The sequence below is a fragment of the Triticum dicoccoides genome, chromosome 5B (genome assembly GCF_002162155.2).
Source record: "Triticum dicoccoides isolate Atlit2015 ecotype Zavitan chromosome 5B, WEW_v2.0, whole genome shotgun sequence".
NCBI lineage: Eukaryota > Viridiplantae > Streptophyta > Magnoliopsida > Poales > Poaceae > Triticum > Triticum dicoccoides.
Genome location: NC_041389.1, coordinates 692,955,087 through 692,974,477, shown reverse-complemented (window position 1 = coordinate 692,974,477; position 19,391 = coordinate 692,955,087). Strand labels below are relative to the sequence as shown.

General features: G+C 47.5%; 4 protein-coding genes across 4 annotated transcripts in view; 3 read left to right on the top strand and 1 right to left on the bottom strand.

Annotated features, from left to right (window-relative positions):
- LOC119306687 (B3 domain-containing protein Os06g0194400-like) overlaps positions 1 to 951 on the top strand; it is a 2,603-nt gene extending 1,652 nt beyond the window's left edge. The window contains exons 3-4 of the mRNA XM_037582845.1: positions 9 to 221; positions 880 to 951. Coding sequence (XP_037438742.1) covers positions 9 to 221; positions 880 to 951 — 285 coding nt within the window. The remainder of the gene's footprint in view (positions 1 to 8; positions 222 to 879) is intronic.
- Positions 952 to 4,709: 3,758 nt separating this feature from the next.
- Positions 4,710 to 5,851, top strand: LOC119306686. The gene is made up of 2 exons (XM_037582844.1): positions 4,710 to 5,099; positions 5,620 to 5,851. Exons 1-2 carry the CDS (start codon positions 4,882 to 4,884, stop codon positions 5,849 to 5,851), a joined length of 450 nt encoding a protein of 149 aa, XP_037438741.1. The 5' UTR covers positions 4,710 to 4,881.
- A 7,117-nt stretch (positions 5,852 to 12,968) lies between these two features.
- LOC119312686 (B3 domain-containing protein Os06g0194400-like) overlaps positions 12,969 to 19,391 on the top strand; it is a 9,487-nt gene continuing 3,064 nt past the window's right edge. The window contains exons 1-2 of the mRNA XM_037588435.1: positions 12,969 to 13,110; positions 13,210 to 13,494. Of these exons, the coding sequence (XP_037444332.1) occupies positions 12,979 to 13,110; positions 13,210 to 13,494 (417 nt within the window). The 5' untranslated portion in view covers positions 12,969 to 12,978. The remainder of the gene's footprint in view (positions 13,111 to 13,209; positions 13,495 to 19,391) is intronic.
- LOC119312685 lies at positions 13,746 to 19,376 on the bottom strand. The gene is made up of 8 exons (XM_037588434.1): positions 19,007 to 19,376; positions 18,204 to 18,252; positions 16,960 to 17,050; positions 16,673 to 16,830; positions 16,453 to 16,528; positions 15,644 to 15,843; positions 14,666 to 14,970; positions 13,746 to 14,110 (listed from the first exon to the last, which is right to left on the bottom strand). The coding sequence occupies exons 6-8, from the start codon at positions 15,651 to 15,653 to the stop codon at positions 13,892 to 13,894; spliced, it is 534 nt and encodes a 177-aa protein (XP_037444331.1). The 5' UTR covers positions 15,654 to 15,843; positions 16,453 to 16,528; positions 16,673 to 16,830; positions 16,960 to 17,050; positions 18,204 to 18,252; positions 19,007 to 19,376; the 3' UTR covers positions 13,746 to 13,891.

Here is a 19,391-nt window from a genome sequence, read left to right as displayed (position 1 = left end):
TGTGGCAGATGATCCCGAAGCACTTCATCAAGCACCTCCCGGCGCACGATGAGGCGGTCGTCTTGGTGGATGAGGCGGATGTCGAGTTCCACATGCTGTGCAATGCCAGCAAACAGGGCATCTGCTACCTCAGCAAGGGGTGGAGAGAGTTTGCCGTCCACCATGACCTTGAAAACGGCGATTGCTTGGTTTTCCAGCTGATAGAGAGCGCAAAGTTCAAGGTGAGATTCAGCATGCCCTCGGCTCCATGGGTAAAAAAACGTTCTACTTTTACTTTTAGGAGCTCCACCACATTTAGTGTTGAGTGCATATATAACTTGTTTTCATGTGGAATTCCTTGTGTTCCAAATGCGGCCTTGTGATTCTTAGACATTCCTGAAAGTTGCTTGGTGGCCTCGTACTCGTTCATGCGTTCGTCTGTCCAAACAATGGTCTTTAAGTTTATATACATGAGAAAAACCTGTTATGTCTACAACTCTACATAATAACTAGACTACGTACTAGAGTCATTGCATAGTATCAAACTTCAATATTTTCTGTATGTCTTATGTTTAAATTATAAAGTGGGTTATATGCGATATCCATAATTGAGACTGGTGAGCCGTGTCTGATTATTCATAGATGAGAAATTCGGCCTGTTTGGACTGCCAATTAATTCTACACACAGTTTGCAGCTCAGATTCCCTACTGTACATACCTTCATTCCAGCCAGATCTAGAAGGGCCTCTAGGAATTATTTCATTCATAGGCCTTTGATTGTCCAGTTATATCTTTTTAGATAATGGAAGCGACTCTTTTAAGGCCCAATCATGAGGAGGCCGTTTTATCTCACTGCTAAGTGCATATTGTGCAACCTCATTGGTTATGTAAATGATGCAGGTCTACATTTTCAGAGCAAACCCAGACTATGAAAGCGATCGAACTTCCGACGACTCTGAGGATGAACAGTAATGAAGATGTGTGCTTCCCACACAATGTTCGATCGGAGTGCAGGTACATTGTTCTTACCATTGTTTTGCCTAGGTTGAATACTTGAACTCAATATTTCTTTAATCTTTGCCGATGCACCGATTTCATAATTGGCTAAGCTCATGCACCGATTTCATAATTGGCTAAGCTCGGTTTGCTGATAAAAAACCCCACTTGCTTATGAGTTATGAACAAACATGACTGCACTTCCAGCACTGGAGTTAGATCTTTTCACGGAACGCACTGGCCGTTTTCTCCCATTTCCCTATTGGTTTGAGATTTCGAGCATCGTAACCTTATTTTCTTACTTGTGCTAGCTAATTTTTTCTAGAATATGCACAAGCATGCGTATCATATATTCATAAAAAAAAAAGGGTGAGAAACCCATCCACATGTCTACAAGATGGCTACTAACCAGAGTTACACTCAACTACTCACTCAAGTTCCACCTATATGCAACCTATGAAAGAAAGAAGACATGTCCGACCCAAATATCCACGCTAACTGCCAAGTCCTACCCTCTTCGTGAATCCTTTGTAGAATGGCAACAGTTGAAGTAGTTGCCCCATCGAACACAATAGCATTGCGGTGTTTCCATATCTGCCAATAGACGAGCAAGATAATTGTGTGAAAATCTTTCCGTACGGTTGCCTGTGGTTGCATCGAAGCACTCCAAGGTAGCAAGTTGTCTGTCCCCAAGCAAGAAGCACCTGATGCTAGACTGATCGTGCGAAAACACAGGATACCAATAGTTGGCTGATCGTCTCCGGCAACTGGCAACAAAGCGGGCAGGCCTCCTGATACGGAAGACCACGGCGCGCGAGGCGATCCAAGGTCCAACATCTGTTCTTATACGCAAGCCAGGCAAACAGCATGCATCTCAACGGCGCTCTGGAGTCCCACACTACTGTGGCAGCCAGGTCTTCTTCACGTCCAAAGTATCGACCCGCGTAGGCAGATCTCCTCGGCTCGCGAGGTCTCCCATGCCCATCTGACCTTGTCCACCACGCCCGGATTTAGCTCCACCTCGATAACCAACTCCCATAGGTTTAGGTACTCGTAGATCTCAGCCGCGGTCTGGCATCCAAAGGCCAAGCCCCAGCCAGAGCGTCCCCAGTTGTCCTGCTTTTCCGGATCCTGGGAGGGACACGATTGTAGAGCCGAGGAGCAATCTCCTGAATGCGTCTTCCCTGTAGCCAACGGTCTTCCTAGAAGAACGAGCCTGCACCATTGCCCACTCGATGAATACGGCCGTGCGGTAAACAGCAAGCAATTCAGCTGAGACATTGATCTCGAACTCCGCCCACGGTCTCTCCTGGTCTACCCTCTGCACCCACAGCCATCGAGCCCTCAAGGCGGCATTCATCCACTTAAGATCCGGCAGGCCTAGTCCTCCAGTCCACTTCGGCGCGCAGACGGTGCGCCAAGCCACGTCACACTTCCCTCCGTGGGTGTCCGAGCTCCCTGCCCCAAAGAAGCCCCGATATATCTTGTTCATGCTCGTCAAGACCTCAGGTGGCACATCTAGTGCCATCATCATATGAATCGACATTGCGCAAAGAACAGATTGCACAAGCATGAGTCTTCCAGATTTGTCCATGTATGCTGCCCTCCACCGCTCCGCGTTGGCAACCTTCTGGCCATCTGGAATTGCATCGCCGTTGGTTTTCTGATTGTTAGCGGCAGGCCGAGGTACTGGCAGGGGAACGATCCCAATGGGCAACCGAGCCCTAACTTCAGTTGATCAGCCTGCTCCACAGAGCACCGAATAGGTGTGGCAGTGCATTTTGGGGGGTTTATCTTGAGGCCCGAGGCCTCACCGAAGTCCTGTAGGATGGCCGAGTAGAGTGCCACGTCCACTGTGTTTGGCTTGACGTCGGCGGCGAAGAATGACAGGCGGTGCTTTAGGCCCTTCTGGCCAGCGGAGTGAACATCCCATGCGAATCAGCGTACTTGAACATATGGTGCAGGCCCTCCATAACCAATATAAACATCAGCCCCCTTAGGCTCATCAATCAGCAGTTTTGTACTTATAGCATACTAAATAAAATGCTCTTGTATACAATTCTGATCTATCCGTAAAAATGCTGACATGTCAAATATGTTTGTTACTTTTGCAGTTTGTTAGAGAAGCAATTTCTTCGATGATGCTGGAGACTCGGCTAATGCAGTTTTGTGCTGGTTGCATGAATGTAGAGTCGTCGCGCTCTCAGTCTCGGTGTAGCGGGATTTTTAACCTGGACCAGATGGGAGTAGGAGGTAACAGCGCGTGGTGCAGACCTTGTATGGCTTGAACTACTGAATGATTCTAGCCTGACGATGGTCTCGAGTGCATTACTTTTTCGTGGCTGTTCCTGTTTGTTTCCGGCTACTAAAATGATTGGGTTCGATGGTTGCAAGATGGTGATTCGAATTCGAACACAAAGTTGTTTCATTTGGTGGCTAAATGGGCGCAGGGATAAGAATTTTATCCCGGCCCGGCGGTTAGACTGACTGTATACATACGATGATGACTGGATTGTGGATTATAACGTACCAAAGAGAAGATCTTCCATGACACATATATGGAGCTTCGGCTGGATTTTTTTATCCCGGTTCTCTGTCGGTCCCGGGAGGATGCCCAAGCTCCGGCTGGCTCTCCGCCGGTCTCGGGAGGATACCCACGCTTCGGCTGGCTCTCTGCATGAATCCATTGCCGGAAGCTCGCGGAGAATGGAGTTCCAGGGGGCCAGGAGTGTCCGCACCTTTGGCGTCTTGAGGCGTGTGTGTTCGCTCCAAATTCAAAGTCGAGGAGCGGCGGCTCGAGGTGTGTGTGTTCGCGCCAAATCCAGAGTCGAGGAGCGACCACCTGAACAACCAGAATCAGTTCATTGTGATGGATATATACGAGCACAATGCATCCAGTGGCTCAACAATTTTGGACGAAGACACGTGATATCATCGTCGTTCAAGGAACCTCGAAGAAGAGCACAATGCACACGCTAGAAGACGGAACGGTGCAAACGTCGGGGGAGGGGACGGTGCACACAACAACGGCATGAGATTTGGGCATGCCGTTGGTTATGTTTTTATTCATGCAACTTGTCAAAAGCTATGTCCATTGCTTGAAGTGCCAAACGTTTAATTTTGGAAGGAATCAAAGTGTTTGAATATGAGAAAACTGAAAAAATAATTATGAGGACCGAGATATGGAGAGTTTGTGTTTGCGCACAGTCACCGCGGCCTCCATATGGAGAGCGCGCTCCATATGACTGATGGCGATGGCGACTCTGCTATATACTCCCTCCATTCCGATTTACTCGTTGTGGTTTTAGTGCAAATTTGAACTAAAATCATGACGAGTAAATCGGAACGGAGGGAGTAGTTTCTCTTAGATCAGGTATAAATGACGTGACAGTAACACAGCCAGGAATTGGCTCTACTAGTATTTTTGCTCTAACGAACCGGGCCAATATATTTGTTTGTTTGGAAGCAAAGTTGTGTAGGCCAGGCTACATGTAGCCCTATTTCAAAAAAAAAATCAAAATGATTTTTTTTAGGTTTCAAAAAAATAAAATATATTCCTACGAATATTGGCGACGGATCTGTAAATTGTCGTTCAAAAATAGGTTGACTTGCAAGCTAAAAAAAATTTGGCCCAACAATAAAGAAAAATTGTCCCATTTTCATGGAGTGAAGTATATTTTAAACCTTGAGATTGTAGACTTGGTGGCAGGAAAGCCAAACTTGGCGGCAGCTTCTCCTCCATCCCTTCCCAAGATCCAAAGCTCAGTTGGACCCAGCAAGAAGAAGAAGAGGATGAGGGTGTGACAGATTCGACAGAGGACGAAAACCATTGCGGGGGCGGGATCCACACCAAGCATCAATTTCAGTCACCTCCCACCAGAACAGATCCGACTTCCCCTATTGCTGATGCCGACGGCCGAGGTGAACTTTGAGAACGACGAACTCCAGCTCCAGTCGCCGCCGCGAGAGTTCGATGGATACACTTGGTCAGTAGACGATTCATTGGAGTCGCCGCTGTCAGAGATTGCATCACCTCCAACAGCAGAGCTGGAACAACAAACCACCACGCCAAACCAGGTTCAATCAGACCAATCTGGTCCTCACCAATGTCCATGGAAGAGAAGGTAACCACATGCTCCTTAAAAAGCTCTATATGTTTGCCCGAATGTCATAGCTCAGATTGCTTTCTTGGTTCGGATTTGAAGGAGTTGCATACTTGCATACTGGACTGAAATTGATATCTTGTACTGTGTGTAAAAGACAACTAAATTCCTGCTATTTTTACAAAGAAAAATTCCTGATAAGTGTTAATCTTTAATATATTTAAGAGTACCGATTCATCCCAATTTCTGTTCTGTACTTGTAGGCGACATATATATTTTGACTGAATTTAGGTCCCGCTTCTATCTCGTTAACTGAATTCTACACTGAACTTTTAGTATAAGCTTATCAGAATATCTCGTATAATCCAGTAACCATATCTAATGAATTAGAGCTGAACCCCAGTAACTTAATACTGCTGTAGGTGCTGTCTGGTTAGTTTTATATCTGAATAATCATGTGGTCTGACAGATTTTGAAAATGCAGAGCTTATTCACAGAACTGAGGCTTTCCCTGAGAAGTTTACATTCAATTTTTTTGCAGGATACGTCGTGGGAAAATACCAGATCAGCGTCAGCCTAAACAGGGAAGGGTCTGTGCGCTCGAAAAAGCAATGCGTGACTTTGTTCAAAGGAAGTCTGGACAAGTGGTCGCCCCTGAGATTGGAAGAGAGTTCGACTCACTTGCAGAGGCATTTGAATTTTACAATCTTTATTCTTGGGAGATTGGCTTTGGCATCCGATATGGTCAATCTAGGACAAATGCACAGATCTGAAGAGATTCACTCGATTCAACACTTCCCTGGCTTAGATCCATGGACGTGATTGAGCTTCCTACATCTCCTGTGTAGCCGCTCCTAGGCGCCATTGTTGCTGAGAAAGAAAAGCTCCTGATCGGAATGCTCTGGTTCACTAGAGACAAATGAAGAAGAAGGGATAATGCAGTGGTGGGGGAAAGGGGGTGGGCTAGCTACTGTGTGTAGAAGGACAAGTTATGGGCTGTGCAATCTCGATGTATTGATCGGTGCACCAGTCACGTATATATAAGTACAGAGGTGGGCCACAACCTCAACTATACAAGGAAACAGGAGGTGGGCCCTACACACACATATATACGTACACAATATACTCAACACTGTGGAATACGGTGGGATGGAGGCGTGGTAAACTGGTATACGGGAGAATACGAGAGCAATGTGCGGTCCCACTGGGCCCTGGCCTGCATGCAACGCGAATCCAGACGCGCTCGCTAGCGGACTGGATTTACGCTGTGAATGGAACGCGAAGGAAAAAATCCGCGTCCCCCGTAGGGTGTCAGATGAACTGCCCTGCTGCTGCACCCTTAACGGCTGCCCCACGGAACCAACTCCATCCATTGCTCCTACTCGCCACGCCGCGCCATGTTCATGGCACCCGTGGCGGCGGCCGGCGCCACCGCTCGGCGCTCGCCTCGAGGTCGTGCTGCCGTCCGACCGGCTCTCGAGTCCTCTGGTGAGAATAGACTTGAAGACGTCGGAGGTCAGCAGTCTCATCGCGGGCGAGGCTGTAGACCTCTAGTGCGCTGCGGCGGAGGATGAAGACCTCCGGAGCTTGTGACTGGACACGGCGGAGGTGCCCCGGATGTCTCATCGCGGGCGAGGCTGTAGACATCTGTCTGCTAGGAGCGGCCCGACTTGATGAGCGTGGCGGGTGACCGCCGCCGTGCTTGCAGCCGCGCAAGCAACCTACTTCCAAGCGGCTTGGAGTCCCAGGAAGCATTGGTGAGCTACGGTGGCCCGCGGTCTGGTGCATGCGGCAGTAGGTGCAGAGAAGGTGTTTGAGATAATTTCAGAGAGGAGCAAGATGGAGGTGTACTTGCCACATAAACATGCATGCCCATCCCGCCCAGGATTGTGGTTCCAAACATGTCTACGGTGGATTTAGGGTCTAAACTAATCGGGATCGATGAGTACAGGCTATGGATTTCAGGGATTTAGGCATTGGGGTTTGTTTGCGTCGCGCTCTACAACCTGAGGATTCAAAGCAGACTTCACTCCATTTTCATGCATGTATTTGTCCTTTTTTTTTCTGCACCACATATGGAAGTATACTGTTATGAAAATCTTCTCAATCGTGTTATACATGTACTTCTGTATGCTCTGAAGGGTATAACAGCCTACCGCTGGAGGCCTAGGCAATAGGCCTGACGGCAGAGGGGCACAAAGGGTACAAAGAAATTCCGTAAACCCTAAAAGCTCTGGCGACTAGGGTTTGGCAGACCTGACGGCGCCCGCGGTTCAGATCGGCGGGGCGCACCGGGACTTCCGCCGGCCGGAGATGGCGACATCGTCCGGCAGCGGCGGCGAGGGGCGCTTCGTCGCCTAGATCAACCAGAGCGCGCTTGGAGGAACAGATAGGAAAACTCGATATCTCCGAGGAGGAGGCAACGCCACTGGTGCTAGATGATCGCGTTGAGGAGGCGCCAGAGAGGTGGATGGTGGCCGGGAAGATCCTTCATCGCAACAAACTCCACATCAACACCATCTCCAACGCGCTCCGGCCTGCATGGGGAAACCGTAAGGGCCTGGTGTTCCGCATAGTAGGGGAGAACATGTTCGTCGCGGAATTCCCTACACGACACGACCGTGATCGTGTGTGGGATGGATCCCCATGGCACATCAGCAAAAACATAGTTGTACTGTCGGATTTCGATGAGTGCATGTGCCCTTCGGAGCTTAAGTTTGACAAATTAAATGTTTGGGCTCGCGTTGTTAATCTCTCATTCAATCTGCGGAACGACACATGGTGCAAAGCTATTGCAAAACAGATCGATAAGGAGGCCACTTCAATCCACTTCGATCATGAGGGCGGCTATCTGCGAGCCCGGGTGACTCTGGATGTAGCCAAACCTCTCAGGAGATGGATTTTGATTGATTCTGCAAGGAGGGGTACCACAGATCCTTTTGACATCCAATATGAAAACATACCCCACTTCTTCTTTTCCTGTGGTCGTCTAGGCCTCTGATCTATTCTGCCCGACGCCTGGCACAAGAGATGAAAACGGAGATCTGCCGTTTGGCAAAGGACTCAGGTCGCAGGAAGAGAAAAAAGGAGTTGCATCCTCTGAGAGTTCTTCTAAACCCCAACCGGCAAAATCAAGCAAGAATGATATCAGGAACTCTAGCACTGCAGCAAATGGTGGAGCGGAGGTAACCTCACCCATGAAATGGAAAACTGCACCTAAGCGGAAAGGAGGGCCTCCCACACAAGTTTATCGCAGAGTGGATCTTCCTCTCCTCACGAACCACGCTGCAACAGATAGTGATGGGAAGGATACCATGGAGACGCCTATGCCTCATGAGGGCGATGGCAAGGAGGATGATGATGTGGTGACAGAACCGAAAAAGAAGAAGCCCACACCAAGTAATTCAGGAACTTCGGCAGAGGCTGTTGGACAGCCCTGCCCGTCCCAATGATCTGCCTAAGCTGGAACTGCTGGGGGCTTGGGAACCCCGAGGTAGTTCGCGAGCTTCACAATGTTGTGAAGCGAGAAGGGCCCATGTTGGTCTTTGTTATGGAGACGAAGATCAATAGGATATGTGTTGAGAATTTGAAGCAGACCTTGGGGTTTGCTGGCTGTTTCGCAGTGGACAGCGATGGGCTCAGTGGGGGAATCGGTCTCTATTGGTCCAAAGATGTTTCTGTCAAGCTCAAGAACTACAGTTTGGCCCACATTGATGTTGTGGTGCGCGATGCCCTTGATAACTCTACTACTTGGAGATTTACTAGCTTCTATGGAGCGCCAAGAGCTGAAAATAGACATCACAGTTGGCGGTTCCTCCGTACCCTACATGGTCTGCCACATTCAGCGTGGTTATGTATGGGTGATTTTAACAAAACCCTTTATGGGAGCGAGCATTTTAGTCGTGCAGCACGACCGGACTGGCAAATGAGAGCTTTTCGCGACGCTACGGACGACTGTGCTCTCCAGGATCTTGGCTGGTCGGGAGTTCCGTACACTTGGGACAACCGGCAATCTGGAGATGCTAATGTTAAAGCCCGGCTGGATCGGGCCTTTGCCAACGAGGAATTCAGACAGAGGTTTGAACACACTCGTGTGCGCCATATGTGCTCAGTAGAATCGGACCACTGCTTCGTGTTGGTCGATCTACGGCGGCAAAACTACAACAACAATTCACATGGTGTATAAACCCTTTCGCTACGAGAATGTATGGCAGTCCCATAGTGACTATGAGCAGCTGGTTTCTGACACTTGGCGTGAACAAGCTCGTCAACTAGGTTTATATGGTGTAATGGACTCTCTTGAAGCCCTACAACGTAAACTAGCACCATGGGGTGTCCGTGAGTTTGGGTGCTTGAGCAGAAATGTCAGGCAACTCCAAAACAGGCTTGATAGACTATGTTGCCAATCTGTGGGACGTGACCCATCTGATGAGGAGAAGGTTACCATGTCAAAGCTCAGAGAAGCGCTACGACTAGAGGAGATATGGTTGAAACAACACTCTCGTGTCCCCTGGCTGCGTGAAGGGGGTCGGAACACGGCTTATTTTCAGGCGCAAGCAAAGCAACGAAAACACATCAACAAGATTGCGAATCTGCAGCGATCGGATGGCTCGGTTTGCACCTCGGGAGATGAAGATAAGGAGGAAATTCTTGCTTTCTACCAAGCACTATACACATCCCAAGGTTTTACCAATAGTGATGATTTGTTATCACATGTACCCAGCCGGGTTACACCAGCTATGAATGACTTGCTGTCTAAACCATATGAAGCCTCGGAGATAACCACTGCTCTTTTCCAAATGGCGTCGTCAAAGGCGCCCGGAGTAGACAGATTCACCTCGGGGTTTTATCAGCGCCACTGGAACCTATTGAAACATGATATAATTCCGGCGGTGCTAGATTTTTTGAATGGTGGTGAGCTACCAGCTGGACTAAACGATACTTCCATTACGTTAATTCCAAAGGTACGTCACCCACAAAGTATTTCACAATATCGGCCCATTGCATTATGCCCAGTCCTTTACAAAATTGTTGTCAAAGCGATCAACAATCGCTGAGGCCATGTATGGACAAGATTGTCAGTGAAGAAGAAAGTGCCTTCGTCCCGGGTCGTTTGATCACGGACAATGTGCTGGTGGCATACGAAAGTGTTCATATGATGAAGAGACGAAAGAAAGGGCGAAGCTACTCGTGCGCCATCAAGCTGAACATGATGAAGGTGTAAGACCGCATCGAGTTCTTGAGGCCATGCTCTTGAGACTTGGTTTTGCCGGCAACCTGGTAAGACTAATTATGAAATGTGTTACCTCAGTTTGATTCTCTGTTCGAGTTAACGGGGAGTTGATGCCTTACTTTACCACCTTCAGAGGCCTTCGGCATGGCTGTCTCATATCACCATATATATTCCTGTTATGTGCCGAAGGATTCTCTTCGCTGCTGAAGTACTACGGGAACTATATTGATCATGGTATTCGAGTAAGCTTCAGAACGCCGTGGGTGAGTCACTTGTTGTTCGCTGATGATAGTCTGATCTTCATCAAGGCGAGTACAGAGAGTGCATCTCGACTAAATGAGATCCTCGGGAATTATGGAGAGGCTTCCGGCCAATGTGTCAACAGAGCAAAAAGTTCTATTTACTTCAGTCCCAATATGCTGACAACTCTCAAAGGAAATCTGAAACAGATCCTAAATGTTCACTCAGAAGATTTTTCAGAAAGATATCTTGGCCTACCCACTGTTGTTGGAAGAATCACCAGCGGCACGTTCGACCACATAGTACACAGGGCAAGGGACAAGATGCAGGGCTGGTCAGAAAGATTGTTTGCTTGTGCAGGTAGAGAGACTTTGATCAAATCCATCGCTCAGGCAATACCAACTTTCAGTATGACCTGTTTTCTCCTTACAAAAAAGGTGTGCAAGAATTTGAGATCGAGTATGGCAAAATATTGGTGGGGGAGTTCGCTTAATCGGCGTTCCTTGCACTGGATAGCGTGGGACAAACTTGCTACACCTAAAGTTAAGGGAGGGATGGGCTTCCGCGACCTTCGACAGTTCAACCTGGCCCTGCTAGGGAAACACGGTTGGAGGTTCATGACGAATCCGGAGGCCCTGTGTACTAGAGTGATGAAGGGGAGATATTTTCGGACTCGGATTTCATGCAAGCCACCACCCCGAAATCAGCATCAGCCACCTGGCGAGCCATCGTTACCGGACGAGAAGCTCTCAAGGTTGGTCTCATCAAGCGGATCGGTGATGGAGCGTCCACTTCGGTTTGGAACGATCGATGGATCCCATCGACTGTCACCATGACACCATTATTCAGGCCTCTCAATACCCCGATTCTCACAGTAGGGGGACTCATTGATCATGAGAATGGAACCTGGAAACGTGATCTCATTCGCTCGACTTCCATCGCGCCGGATGCTGAGGCAATTCTGAATATTCCTCTCAGACAAGGCGGCGGTGCAGACTACTTAGCATGGGCACACGAAAGATCTGGCATCTACTCTGTTAAAATGGCATATCGAGCTCTAGTGAGTCAAAAAGAGTGTTTAGCTCTAGAAGAAGGGCAGATAGCGGAACCATCAACGAACGAACAACAGATGTGGAATGCTCTTTGGAAGCTAAAAGTGGTCCCTAAAGTTAGGGTTTTTTGGTGGAGAGTGGTCCGTGAATAATCCCTGATGAGTGCACGCTCAAACACCGACACATCAAAGAAACCAGTATATGTAAGTTGTGCGTTGCAATGGACGAGGACCTCATGCATGCACCAATCCATTGTTCTCATGCAAGGCGATTCTGGGAGGAGGCGATGCTGCTCTTTGAAATCAGACTTCAACGGCTCCACCCCAATTCATGGACAAGAGACATATTGTGTGATCAGCGGTTTTCTGACAAAGACCGCGCCACGATCATTATGGTTATGTGGGCGATCTGGATGTCCCACAACAGACGCACGCATGATCAGGAGATCATTGATCCTGCCAGCTCGGTTAGAAGAATTCGAGAAGATCTTGCATTGTTGGATATACCCGGACAGGTTTTCATACCTATGCCGGGCCATGGCTGGCGACCTCCTGAAGGAAACTAAGTCAAGATCAACACTGATGCAGCGATCCATCGAGACACAGACACTGCATGCATTGGAGGCCTAGCCCGTTCTTCCTCGACTTTCCTGGGTGCATGGTGCAAACCCCAGCTAGGGGTCATAGATCTGTTCATTGTTGAGGTGCTCTCCATCCGAGAGGGTACCATCTTCGCCCGGCTCCGCGGCTACACGCATGTGCAACTGGAATCCGACTGTCTAGAGGCAGTTGACCTCTAGAACTCTGGCTCCACCGATCGCTCGATCGTAGCACCCATTCTAGCTGAAGTTAGAGAGCTTTCCGATAGTTTTTTTTCATTCAGTATTACCCATGTAACTCGATCCGCTAACAGTCCTGCACATTTGTGTGCTAAGCGTGCATGTTCGCTGAATGGGACTGAAAGCTGGCTGGACTCCACTCCTAGCTTCCTGGTCAGTAGCCTTCTGGCTGACTGTCCAGCGAATGCCTTCATTTAAGTGCCTGTTCGGCAATCCAACAACTTCTAAAAATCCAAGGATCTGTGGAGCAAGGAATTAGCTGCTCCCTGATTTTCAATTATAGCCCCGGCCGCTCCGGAGCAGAATTGCGGAGTCAGAGTGACTCCAAACAAGGCCTAAATAAAGCTCTCTAAAGTTCCCCGAAAAAAAATATTGAAACCGAGGGAATCGCAATAACCGCGAGAGCCGAGGGTGGGTGGTTGGCTGTGTGCTGCTGCCTTGAATTGTGAATTGACGAGTCTGCTGCCGTCCCCCATTCCCTGCTCCACCTCCCGAGCAGAGTCGAGAAGGAGGCAAGGAAGCAGAATCGAGAAGGGAATGGCGGAATCGAACTCGTACGAGGAGCAGCGCCGGAGGCAGGTGGAGGAGAACCGCCGGAAGCTGGAGGAGCTGCGCCTGCACCACCTCTCCGCCGCCGCTAGGCCCAAGCCCAACCCCAACCCCAGGCCGGTTCGTCAGATCCTCCCCCTTCTTCTTCCTTGCCTCCGGTCTCCCGTTTCCTCTTCTCCCCTCTTATATGATGACTGGCCCGCTGCCTCGGTGCCGCAGAAGCGCAAGGCCCCGGGCCCCGGCGAGCTCCGGCGGTCCGGCCGCGTCGCCGGCCTCCCGGAGCAGCCCAACTACCTCAAGGGCTCAGAGCAGCGCGGCTACCGCGGAGTGTACGAGGCATACGCTGTTTGGAAAGGGCCGACCGACGAGGAGAGGGCCGCCGCCGTCGTTGCCGCCGCCGCCAAACAAAAGGCGGAGGAGCTCCAGCGCCGGATCCACGGCATCCTCTGGCCCGCCTTCGTCAAGCCCGTGACCCACGACTGCGCCAGCAGGGCCGCCGTGATGGTATTGCAGCCATTCTTGGATCGGATTGGATGTATATTAGGTGGGTTATATCTTATACTAGATCGGGTTCGCGCCGTAGCGCGAGGGTGCCGGTCAGAACGTTTAGACAAAACCACGTAATAATTTGTCAGTAAGAGCCCAGGAATAGCATGTGTAGACAACCAATTGTGTTAGAAGCAAAACATAATGGGACTGAAGATGAACATCAGGTTATAAGACGGAATCAAGCTCGGTGCTTTCATACAATCAGAGATAAAACACAGGACCATACATTAGTTTTTATGACAGAGAGATAGGAACTAAAATCTGAAATCTATACATGCCTTGTTCAGAACAAAGTGAAAATAACAACATACCACCAGGTGGTACCTTCCACTACAAAGACAACAACGGGAATCTAAAGGCAGATGTCGAGGTTGGAACAAGCAAACCATGATATCGAGGTTGGAACAAGCAAACCATCAAACAATTGTAACGACGAATTAAAAGTAACCGTCACAGGAGACTTGCTGCCCAGACATGTCTTGTGATGGTAAATTGCAGGGGCAGCTTTAGAGCTTGCAACATGAGGGCAGAAAATGTGGGAATAGGGAATCAGTATTAAATAGTCATCATCCTGTACTGTAGAGGAAAGTCAAGGATAAAATAATTGTTTTACGAAAGGATATGCAGGCAAGAGTACTGTTGCTGTAAAACTACTAAAACTACTCCATAGAATTTACAGAATTAAGATGATCTCCTGGAGTAGTTCAAGCAATATTGGAGTAGTTCAAGATACTGAATCTTGGTGCAGCACTAAGCATGAGATACAATACTCCAAAAAATTAACACAATCAAGAAAGTATAAATGCAAGTTAACAATCTAACAAGGCAGGTTTCAGTACTGCACCAAGTCAAAATCTACTGCAATCTTTAAGCTACTGAATATTACAAAACAGTGAAGTGAAGTTCCATTTTAAGCTACTGCAATCTTTCTCTTAAATCTATTCATGCATCTGTGAAACTTAGGAGTACTCATTTAAGAATGGAGTAAATTAACTTGGCAGTATGCAAACTTTGAGTAAGTTGACTTGGCATTATATTGAAATTCCACTACAGTCTTCAAACTATTGTAACCAGTCGGAAATCTACTGAAAACCCCCTAAAAAAGTTCATCATTTGTACTGAGTACCTTGCGGATGGCGTCGCAGCCGGCGAGGACCTCCTCGATGTGCATGCACTTCATCGCCGGCTTATTCTTGTCATCCTCGCTGGCTTCCTCGAGCTTGGTCTTGGCCTTGTTGGCGGCACCAGGCTTGGACTTGGGCTCCCACTTCCACTTGTGATCAAAGCTAACGTCGTTGGGGGGAGGCGAGCTCCGCCTCCCACTTGAGAGCCCAGCCCCGCCGTGCGGCTTCTCCTCGGCCGTCCACTTCACCTTGCAGCCCCCTGGGGAGGCGGCGGCGTAGGTGTACTTGCGGTGAGCCGACTGTGCGCCTTGGTGCCGGTCCAAACGTTGTAATTAAGCAGGTAATGGTCAAGTTAGTAGGAAGGTTTGAGAAACTGTTTACATCTAAAAAATCAAAGTAACCATCCATGATAGATGAGTTTACTATATCACAAACAGCAAAATAAACCCAATGCAAGGTAAGCAAGGCATAGTCAATCCACAGGATAATTGATTTGCATGGTCACGACAAAAGCAGGAAGAGAATTGGCAGTGAACTGGACATTAAAACTGAACATTTTTGTTTCATACACATAAACGATTAATTTCACAAGGGAATGAAATGTTCCAGCACATGGGTGTTACATGACACACACGCACGCGCGCGCGCGCGCACACACAGCCGCTCGGCCATGGCCAGCACTCAGCAGTAGCAACGACGGGCCAGTAGTGCATGGAGCAGCAACAACAGGAGGAGCAGCAGCTAGCGGCAGCAGGAAACAGCAGTACCAGCGCCTAGCAGAACAGCAGAGCAGCTGCAGGCAAGGCAACCTGCAGCCAACGGCAGCAGCAGACGCACGCGGCAAAAGGAGCACGAGGACATGGGGAGGGGGGATCTGGTGGTGGCTACAATCTCCTGGGTTAAACAATGTACAATCATCCAACACACAACACTTCAATCATTTACAAACCTTCTCAACCTAAGAACCAACGGCAGCTCACCTTGCCTCATGTTGAGTCTCAAGGAGGGTGTCAAGGAGGCGAGGCACCCCAATCGCAACAGGCGAATTAGAGGCAACCCATCTTAACTCGCCGTCTTGGTCCTCCTTCAGGCAACCGTCAACGGACAAACCAATAAATGTTCCTTTGATGAAAATGCCCTTCTTCTTTCAGTTCATTGTACCTTGCATCTGGTCAGTTCACTGAAAATTAAAGCGAACATTAGAAAGGAAAAGGTGAGAAAAGCGGTCCTCACTGAAGTACAAAATATAACTTAAACATGAATAAAATGTATTTTATATTTGACTCTCAAACACATGATGTTATTAAAGTAAGACAATAGAAAGGACGTGTAGTTTTCAAACACATTCAGATTCAGAACAGATCAAACTGGTGGAATTGATTCATCATGGTATTGAGGCACATGTATCTTCTAACTACAGAACAGTTTATTTAGAAAATGCTCTTTCAACAAAATGATTAATGGATCATCACATGGACTGATTGTTAGCATGATCTGCCATCTCGAATGTGAATGAAAGAGTAAAATATTTTTCAAGATTGTTCACCTAAATTTAGGAGAACTGCACTATAAGTCAAGGCATCTTCAGATGCCTAATTGGATGAATATGTTCCTACGACCAAGGAAGTAACAATAATATAACTAATATGATATATGCATAATCCTATCTAGGTATCTAAGTTCCTGCAGGAACAGAATCTGTCACAATTCATATCGACTATTTACTATATGGTGTCATCCCTATACTGGGTAGCATAGTAAATAGGCTAAACAATTAGCTGCTATATACCATGAAGAAATGTTCCTTCAATCAGTTCTTCGGTCATGACGCAGTGGCCAGTGAGTCCATCTTTGCTCTTGCAATCCTAAACATAAAAGTACAATGACTCCACTGTCCAATTTCACGAAACACATGACATATACAAGACATAGATGCTGGCATGTTGCTGGTATGAAACAAATCCAAAAGAAGGCAATCAACACAAAGACCGGGGAAGAAAGAACTCAACAGTGAAAGGCTCGAATATCGCCATTATGTTCACTCCATATGTCGTTCATAAACACATCTTCCATGCTGATTGTCTGGTGTTTATCCTAATTCTTTTCCACTATAGCCGTCAAATCCCTCTCTCATGCCAATGTTCGACAATGGAATGTGAAGGCTTTCCTAAAAAAAATACATCGCATACTGTAACTATAGAGTTCGTCAGAATTCTTCACATGCGTCTTATAGAATAATTTGTCTCACAACCACCATTTTTAGCTTATAAAAGAGGAAAAGAAGGTTGCTTTGTACCAGATTAAATCTAAAACAAACAATGATGGATGATACACCCCCACCGATATAAAGATCCCATAAACCAAGCATTTTAAATGTCCGAGATCCCCTGCCATAAGCACATAATAGTTAGACAAAGCATTTTAAAGGAATGAAACAGCAATTGGAATGATAGATCTAACTGACGACATGGCTAGAATAACCGCAGAGCGAGCAAGTTCTCGATAGGTCATCATGCTAACTGACGACATGACTACATAAGAAGCTAGAAACCCCGAGAGCAGACCTCAAACATTTGATAGTCTACAGTTGTAACTGAGGAAGTTTAGAGGACAAATTATTACATGATAGTCTTGTATTTCTTTAAAAGAAGTGTCTGCGCTTCCTCATTGAACGACAGTACAAACAGACGTCTGGTCAGCTCTATTCTGAACCAACTAATCACCAGTATGAAAAATTCCTAGTTTATGCACTCTCAAACCTGTTAATGTAAGTATACTCCAGAATACATAAAAATCCAAAGAACCGCCATAATTATACCATTATGCACAGGCATAAGAAACTCAGACTTTGCCGAGATGAGAGGCCCGATGTTTTACCTTTGTTTGGTTTGTATGTTTTAAACTTTGTGTGGATGCTGCCTAGTGGCTTTAATTTAAAGTTGGACGCCTCTAGCGTCTACGTTCCAAAAAAAGCAGCAGATCAATAGTGATAGCAGCAGGAGAAATAGCAGCAGATGATGATCTGAATTACAATAGCAGCAAATCAACTGAATTACAATAGCAGCAGCAGATCAACACATCACTTTTTTCATTCAAAAAATACACGTCTCCCTCTCTATTGGCAAACACCATCTAAATTTGACCCAGGAAACAATCATGCATGCTCAGCACCGTCTACATTTGAGCATCTTCTGACTGAATATTCTAGGGACTACAGCTAGGAGTATTTTGTCCTAAATAGTCTCCTTTGCACTATCCATATAGGTAGTTCCTTAATTTATAATCCCATAGGAGTAATTTTGGCTTTGAAAAATTTAACCCACCACATTCTTGGTTTCCAGATGTAACATAAGCAGTACATAAATTGGATTATTCTGTGGTTAACATTTTGCAATAAGTGCTGACTAAATTCAGAAATGCCAAATTTCCCAATGTAACATAAGCAGTATAATGATCAATGTCAAGATTCAGTAATCAATCTGGAGTACAGCAGTAGCAGCAATCTATACAACAGCTAGAGTTAACTGAATGTGTGTGTACCTGCAGTACAGCCGTAGCATCAATCCGTAGAACAACTGTGTGTGTGCACCTGTAGTAGTACCAATATTCATCATCCATCATTTTCTCTCTCATCAATACAAGGAGTAACAAGAAGAAACTAATAATGCCTTAAGGAATGAAGCAAAAATTAGCTAACATTATGAAACTGTATTAATTGTCACAGGAGATTAAACCCAGTTTTTACAAACTACTCCATCCAAAGTACTGAGATGGCTACCATATTACTCAGAAACTACAAAGATGGTTATCAATGTCCCAAGAGAAGGACATGCTCCTAGCAATCCCCACTACCTGAAAACACTGTACTGTACCATCCCAGAACCTAGTGTAACCAATGATAGACATGAACACTAACAGGAGTATGCAACACAAATATATGCAGGCAACCTTGCATGTTGTTTTCTAAAATGCAGGTTGCAGACTTGCAATATATGTGGAGTTGAAATACGCATGACCTTGCAGTATATATGGACTTGAAATACGTATGACCTTGCAATATGTATGAACTTGCAGTATATATTACCAAAAATGACAGGTAATAACCTAGAAATATATGGAGTTGGCAACATGAGAACAATAAACAGAAATACTTCAATGGAAATCATGCAGCAGGACTCATCAAGAAATAATCATCATTATATTCTCACAATATCAAGTCTACAGCAAGTAATCAGGAAAAAAACTTGAGGGTGAGGAAAGAGAGAGGGAGGGAGGAAGGAGGGAGGAGGGAGAGGGTGAGGAAAGAGAGAGGGAGGGAGGAAGGAGGGAGGAGTGGTCGCTACCTGCCTCTGGACGGGTCGCCGGCGCAGCTTCGGGCGGCGGCGTTGCTAGGCGGGAGCGGCTGCTCCAGGGAGGGATGCGCTGCTGGGCGGGAGCGGCTCCTCCAGGGAGGGAGGCGCTGCTGGGCTCCTGTATTAGCGGCGGGGCAGCGGAGGCGTCGGCCGGCAAGGCGCGTCGCGGCGGCGGGCTGGCGGTGGTGGAGGCAGGCCACGGCCCCGTCCAGATCGAGGGGGGCGAGGCCTCCCCCCCTCGCCCGCGGCCCTGTCCCGGTCGGCTGCGCGTCGTGGCCCCGGAAGACGCGGAGGTGGAGGAAGCTGGAGGAGAGGCGCAGGATCTCGGGCTCGATGCCCGCGATCTCGACGTCGGCGTCGTCCTCCTCGCGCTCCG